We start from the raw sequence: 8029 nt of genomic DNA, 5'->3' as shown, positions 1-8029 counted from the left end.
GGCAATCATTTTTTAAGAAATTTAGCTCCCCTAGTCGATTACACAATCAATTTCTCGGAAATCCATTTCCCCCCTTATGTCCTAGATCAATATTTCTCTTCCCCACCGTTAATGCGCATATTCAAACTTCACTCCGGAGACAATACAATTGGAAAAAACAAATAAATTGACCTTGAAAGAGGTGTCATTGACCCCATTAGAATCAATAAACCATGAAAATACATCAAAGTGAGAAAAATCCTGTTTTTTCATTCTCAGTGACAAAAACCATAAAAACAGGCATAAATTATGTTCGTCCAGGAGATATTGTGCCCTTCCTACTCATGGTCTAGGACAGTCGCGTATCCAGGGGGGGCGGCGGAGCGGCCCGGGCCCCCCGAAATTTCTTTTCTTCTTGTTTTTTAAGTGCTAATATAGTAAGTTCTGAAATATTCACGCTTTTAAGTTATTTGCAACAACCGTCCCTTTTTTCATTTCTTGTTAAATGGCTATCCATTTCTCCGGCAAGCTTATATCATTATTTTATCATCAAACGTGCAATCGCCTCCTGTAATCAAACAAGATGTCAAGAAATTCTTCTCATTATTTAACCCCCGCAGCTATAAGCTGCAATGAATGAATTGCGATAAGGAATCGGACTAAGAGGCGATAGTTCATTCAAACCAAAGTATAATCACCTACGGAACAAGTACTGACAAAACCTATCTTCTCCACACAAAAAAGTGACCCTTTGTATACCTATGCGAATCTGGCAACTAAAAACCGTAGTTACACAATTCATCCCGGTCACTCATCGCCTGAATCACGCACTAGCATAATTATTGGCCGGAGCAAAGTACTTTGGCTCGGAGCGATTAAGTAGTACAACATTTTGCGTCTAGAGGCGCTGAGGTACGCGGGATCACTTTTGGAGAGTTTTGTCAGTACTTGTTCCGTAGGTGATTATACTTTGATTCAAACCAAAGTATAAACACATACTGAACAAGTACTGACAGAACTCTCCAAAAGTGACCCCGCGTACCTCAGCGCCTCTAGAGGGGAATTGTTGTACTACTTAATCGCTCCGAGCCAATAAATTAAATTTAATACAGCTTTTACGGAACAAGTATAATCACCTACGGAACTTGAAAAATTTAGGCACCAGGTTCGTATAGGTATGAAATCGTTGTATGTGTTTATGCTTTGATTCAAACGCTGCTATAATTCCAGTGTAAAAGCATTGAAACAGAAAGGTCACGTGAGAGGAAAGAAAGAAAATGAAGCGACACCAGCCCAGCATTAAGCATTTCTTAAAGCTTGCAAAAACCAGCAATGACGGTAAGGAGTTTACTACTATTCTGACGATAGTTTGTATTTAGTGGGTTTTGAAGCACGCATATGACACTTGTAATTAAAATACAATTCCCAATTTAAATTGAAGACAACCAAAGCTAAAACTAAAGTTGGAAATCTTCTCGTAAGAATTTTTCTTATCTATGATCAATTGCTTGCAAAAACCAGCAATGACGGTAAGGAGTTTACTACCATTCAGACGATAGTTTGTATTTAGTGGGTTTTGAAACATGCATGTGTAACATGTAATTAAATGCAATTACCAACTTAGATTTAAGACGACCAAAGCTAAAACTACATTTGGATATGTTCTCATAAGAATTTTTCTTATCCATGATCAATAAAAGAAGTAATAACAATGACCATTATTTGGATGGGATCAAACTTTTTTGATGCTTAATCTTTTTCTAGAGACCAAATTAGGATTACTACTAGTTCACTCATTTTATATTCTATTTCTCGTGTAACTATGAGCATGGTTAATGTCGGAATAACTTCATATTCCCTTATTTTCAGAAACAAAAATTGGAACCCCGCAAAAAGGTCATTTTTATCGCTTTATTTTATACTTAAGAGCCTTTCAAGAATTTTTAGCCGTTTCTAAAAACTAAATTACTTTTGAGGAGGGGTGGGCAAATTTTTACCTACCAAATAAGTCATGTACGCAAATAATTTGATCAACAAAAATTACTCGTTTTCTTTTTTCAAGAGTTAAACCAGTTTTTGCGACCATTAGTAAAATCGTGAGATAAAATGTTCTGATTATGATTTATCTTCTATGCTGTTATCACATCGCCTTGTTTGTATCTATATGTTAGAGATGGTATTCTGAGCTTGCAGAGACGTGATGGATATGGGACATCACAGAGGCCTTTAATACATTTTGTTGCCCCCCTCTGGACCAATTCCATTGCTGATTGGTCAGTCTTGTGAATTGGCAGTGCAACACATATTGCAAATTCTAGCTTTGGTTGAACTAGACTCTTATACAGCTTAGTAATAAGATTTGAAGATCTGCTAGTGAACATTCTTTTGATTAAGCCAAGTGTTTGATTAGCCTTTGCAATAGTTTCTTGTGCATGAATATGGAAATTCAACTTGTCATATACCAGGACACCAAGATCTCTCTCTGCATGGCTGCTGGAAATAGCCTTGCAAGACCCATCACTACAATTCATATGGTACTGAATGTGTGGGTTTTCCTTCCCCAGGTGGAGAGTCTTGCATTTTGCTACATTGAATTCAAGCTTCCAAATATTAGTCCAGTGAGTAAATGCATTAAGGTCCAGTTGTGTTGATATTTTCTGCTGTGTCTGCACAACCAATAAGTTTTTAGCCATAGAGGCTTACTTTGCTATTAAGGATTTTTGGCACATCATATGTATGTATATATTGAATAAAGTCAGACCCAATATTGTGCCCTGGGGGACACCACTTCCAACAGCAGCCACTTCAGAGAGGAATGTCCTTCTATTGCTTCCAAATATTTTAACCATCTGTTTCCTATCTGTTAGGAATTGCTCTACCCACTCTACCACATCCTCACTCACCCCGATAGCTTGGAGATTCATTTTAAGTTTTTTATGGCAGACTTTGTCAAATGCCTTTGCCAAATCCAGTAATATAATGCCAACAGGGAACCCCTGGTCTAGAATATTGGAGACATAATTTTAAGTATCAATCCGGATTGTTTCAACTGACCAACCAGACTTAAAGCCATGTTGACATGATTGGTTTTAAGTGTTTCAAGATTGCAGTACTAACAATTCCTTTTAGAAGCTTCGCAACTGCAGAGGTGATGCTTATTGGCCTGTAATTACTTGCATCGTCTTTGCTACCACCTCTGTGTATGGGGGTTATATGTGCTGTGCGCCAATCTTGTGGGATACACTTTTCATCAAGAGATTTCTGAAAAAGTAGAGCTAGTGGTCCCAACAATTCAACATGCAATTCTATTTGAAGCCTTGGGTGTACACCATCAGGTTCCACTGTTTTATTTGGGTTCAACTTTTTTAGGCATGTCTCTATATCAACCCTGTTGGCAGCTATTGAGGGCATAGCGGTTATGAGGGTATAGGTAGGGGGGTTGGAAGAGGGGCATTATCAGGCAGAGCAAATACAGATGTAAACTGCCTATTTACAGCATTAGTAATTTCTTCTGGGTTGTCTACTACACAATCACTGACTTTTAGTTGTGTAAGCAAGTGTCTCCCCGGTTTATGGGCTGAAGCATATTTCCAAAAGCATTTTGGATTTGACTTACTTGCTGCTGCTATAGCCTCCTCATTAGGGTGGTCCTTATGTATTTATAAAAAAAATATTTTTTGTTTTTCCTGCCTCCCACCATCCTAAACTATTCTTCTATGATAGAAAATAAAAAGTGTCATATATTTTTAGGATAACTTCATGTTTGGGGCATGCTCAAGGTACCTGAATTTTGATTATGCTCGAATGTTATAGAAATCGGGTATATATAAAGAAAATCATTGGTTCAGGGCATATATTTATTAGTTAACTGTGTATTTATTGTGAATTCTAACACAAAACAGGTGTTATGTGTTATATAAAGAGATAACTGAAGGGATTCAGGGTAATATACGAGTATTAATAATCAATTAGGTGTCTGTGAATTTTTATATAAAAAGTTTTGTTTTACAGTTCGTCATGGCAATTTCTACATCTACACGCAGTAAACAGGAAGTGTACCTGCTTGGTTCACCTTTGGAAGATCCGTATGGTTCAAAACTGCCATCGATTGGTGATATTCTCAGGCTCCATGCCACAAAGCTGAAAGTAGCCAAGACAAAACATGAGGCAGCAGTATCAGTAATTAAGGACGTTCAAATGTTCTTGGAGAAAGCCATTAAGCCCATGCGCTGGAGTGATCATGCAGTTGCCCAGCTTGAAGTTTTAGTGCAGAGATGGGAAGAGCTGAAGGAAAAGAAAGCAAGAAGGACAGCAACTCAGATAACCAATGAGGAAGAATTTAAGGAAGCTTTCAATGATCTCTTTGACATAGCTCACCAGGAAGCATTACAGCTTATCAAAATTGAGGAAGACAAGCAATTCTTGTTGGCCCAGCAGAAAATAGGAAGGCAAGGGGTTATGGAAGGTGTTGACATGTCACTTACAAAAAAGGAGAAAGTACAGGAAAATAAACAAAAAGGCCAGTTTCACTTGAAAATAAAACAGCAACTTGATATAGCAAATCTGAATTGAACTGTGTTATTGGAGTCTTCCGATTTGTCTTCTAGTAAAGATGATGCAGACATGGAAGTAATACAAAGAATTGGCAGTGAAGCACCCAAACAATCATGTACACCAAAACAAAGACGTGGAAGAACTAACATTTTAACTCCTGCAATTCATGTGATCCCTAGAATGCACAAAGACAAGTGAGAGGCAAGCAGTTCAGGTCGTTACCCCAATAATTCAAGCAACAGGTAACACCATTCAGGATTTCAGTATCAACAGATCATCTATAAGGCATTACCATCAGAAGCATCGTGTCATATTTTCATCTCAGTTGAAGTCTGATTTCAATCCCCAAAAGTCAATGGTTCTTCACTGGGATCAAAGTCCCAAGTGGGAGACCAATCCCGATTAGAGATATTTACCGATGGAGACTATTAGATATTAATTTTAAAAAGAATAATCCTATCCTATCCCCCTTTCCCAATAAGTATTTTTCTAAAATTTATCATAGAATTCGTTCTGGAACAAATGGACTAAATTTTCTTGCATTCTCATATAAGCTTTCTAATTCAAGTGGTTCAATTCCCCTGTCCCCTCTTTGCAGGCATTGTAATATGAATAATGAAACAATTGACCATTGCCTATTTGAATGTAATATGCTGACGTCTGCTCAACATACCTTGCTTTGTAAACTGTTAAAATGCTTCAAACACCACAAAATCTCACTATCACCCAAGAGCCTAGCCAACAATACCTGCACACAGAGCATAGAAATCGACATCTACCATCTCATAATTGAACTCCTAGAGTCGAAAGATCTACTGAAAGATATCTGAAAATATCTAATAATTATGAGGCAATCAAGCCAGTAGCTCTTAGCCCACAGAGTGAAGCAAAAGGAAAAGGGCTAAATAGTATTACTGAAAAGCCTGCCTGCTGTTTAATAGAAGAAGAAGATTCTACCTTCCACTTTAAAATTCTGTTCATTTTTCTTTCTTCGGATGAAAAGATGTAGATAAAAGAGCATTAGGCACTTCAGGATGTTGTCATAGGCAGCGCAATCGAGCTGTCAAAGTAAAGAACAATGTTGGCACAATATATATTTTTTTTTTCATACCAGGGCAATTCGTATCGAAAGAGTTGTCGTAGAAACTTCAAAAAGGGCTCATTTGATTGGAAATTGGAATAACTAGTGCCCTTTTTAATAGCCGAAAGTGATTGGAAGGCAGCTAACACCCCTTCCACGCCCACCGTTTCCCCAAACACATTCAATCAAAATTTCAAGATAGTCATTTTGTTCAGAGTAGCTGATTTCCAGAGAGAAAATATTTTTTTTTGAGGAGGTAACTCCCCCACAACCCTTAGGGCAAGGGTTCTGTAGTTATGTCTTGGATGTATATATGAAGATGTTGGCACAATGTATTATTTCTTATTTTTTCCTTTAGACCAGGGCACTTCATATCAAAGAAGTTGTTGTAGAAACTTCGAAAAGGGCTCATTCAAATAAAGATTGGAGTGGCATGTGCCCTTTTTAATAGTCGAAAATGATTGAAAGGCAAGTAACACCTCTTCCACGCCCATCAATTCCTGAAACACAAACAATCAAAATTTTGAGATGGCCATTGTGTTTAACGTAGTTAAAAGTTCTGAAAATTAGGTCTTAGATGATGACAACCACCCTCACAGCCCTTAGGGTAAGGGTTCTAATTTATGCCCTGGGGGCATATACGGTGTTTATAGAAAGCGTTGTCGTAGAAACTCAAAAAGGGATCATTAGTTTGGAAATCGAAAAGCCTAGTGCCCTTTTTAAAAACTTATGGAAGACATCACCTGAGATCGAAAAAGTTGACTGACTACTAATAATTGTTTCTGGATCTGGAACAGAACAACTGCTTTGTATCCCAAAGCTGGCTTCAGGTACTCGTAAAGTCATGGCAAATGTAATGATGAACACAGTATCTGACTGGGGCATTGTAGACAGCATCAAGGCTCTCGGCTTTGATACAACATCAAGCAACACCAGCTGAATGAATGGTGCCTGTACTCTGTTTGAACAGTATCTTGGTAGAAGTGTTTTGCATATTGCATGGAGATAACCACATCCATGAATTAATGCTGGAACAGGCATTCAGCATCACAAAGGGACCTTCAAGTGGCCTTGACATCCAGCTGTTCAAACAGTTCAAAGCCTTTAGGCCAAACATAGTGTATGCTGATTACAAGCCTGGTGTTGAGGTTCCAGTCATTGCTGCAGCTCTGGTTGATGCCCTGGATGATATGAAGAGCTTTCTGACTGATCAGCTGGGTATTTGTCACCAACCTGAAGACTACTGTGAGCTCCTCAAGCTTTCCCTGCTGTTCATTGGTGGCCTTCTGGCTTGTGGTGTAATGCTCAGGAAATCAGAAAGACCTTCATTGTGCTTGTTTCATGGCACAACTGATTTATGCATTGAAAATATACATGTTCAGAGATTCTGGCTTCAAGCTGACAGACTGTGAAATCACAGGTCTGGGCAACTTCTGTGCTTTTGGTTTAGGAGGTTATGTTAAATTGTGGTTCCTTTCTTCTCTGCCACCAGCAGCACCAGCCAATTATTTAATGCTTTGGAAGTCTCCTCACTTGAGGATCACCAGCAGCAACTGGTACACTGAAGAAACTATGTGGGCAGCTGTGGTATCTTAGCAAAGAACTGATAGGACTGGCAATTTTTTGACAGGGATGTTGATGCAGCTGAAAAAAAGAGCAATGGTTGAAGCACTCTGCCATGAAGGAACAGAGGACCCACCAAAGTGCATAACTGTGGACAAAACTACAGTCACCAACAGGAATCTACAGGACTTTGTTACACACAATTTAAGGAGCTTCCATATCCTTTCCATTCCAGATAGTTTCTTGTCTACAGATCCCGAGACCAGGGTGGATAATGAATCCTATGTGAAGGCTGAAGCAATCATCAGAGAACTACAAATAGTGAATAACACAGCCAAACGTGGAGTTGCCCTTATGCAGGACTACAATTAGCTGCTAAAAAAAATGAAGACCAGGTGCAATTTGCTCAGCAAGTGGTTATAAAGAGCATCGCAAACGTTTTCCTGATTCTAAAAAGTCAACAATACTTCAAGGGCAAGCCACAACTTCTGATAGCCCAGGCTCAGCATGACTTGTAGTGTGTAATTTTTATCAATTACCAAAAGATACGTTTGATATTTGCTATGTGAGTGACATATTTTAACCAGTCCTGATGATTCTTTTAACAAACAAATGATTGGATGAGTTTAGTATTGATTATATCTAATATGTCCTCATTGAATTTTGTTTGCTGAATTAATTTCCTAAGTGCATCTAAGATTGCATTAAACATTGTCCAAGCAGAATTATAGCAATTATATGCTAAACTTTACTTGAATTGAGCATACCCTAAATACTAACCAATTTGGAAATTTTTTTGCCCATGTCATTAACTTTTGATGTAGATAAAAATGAGTGAGTCTATATCAGGCG

At 38.3% G+C, this 8029-nt stretch overlaps 1 protein-coding gene across 1 annotated transcript; it reads right to left on the bottom strand.

Moving 5' to 3' along the window:
* Window positions 1-2108: 2108 nt before the first annotated feature.
* Window positions 2109-2672, bottom strand: LOC148945259 (uncharacterized). Its single transcript, XM_089098989.1, has one exon. The coding sequence runs from the start codon at window positions 2670-2672 to the stop codon at window positions 2109-2111; it is 564 nt and encodes a 187-aa protein (XP_088955115.1).
* Window positions 2673-8029: the final 5357 nt, after the last annotated feature.

The sequence above is a fragment of the Artemia sp. Qi Xiang Cuo genome, chromosome 13 (assembly GCF_049724085.1).
Source record: "Artemia sp. Qi Xiang Cuo chromosome 13, ASM4972408v1, whole genome shotgun sequence".
NCBI lineage: Eukaryota > Metazoa > Arthropoda > Branchiopoda > Anostraca > Artemiidae > Artemia > Artemia sp. Qi Xiang Cuo.
This window is presented reverse-complemented; position numbering and strand designations above follow the sequence as displayed.

Excerpts from the sequence above, each read along its gene's own strand:
- LOC148945259 (XM_089098989.1), bottom strand. The coding sequence starts at position 2,672 with ATGGCTAAAAACTTATTGGTTGTGCAGACACAGCAGAAAATATCAACA.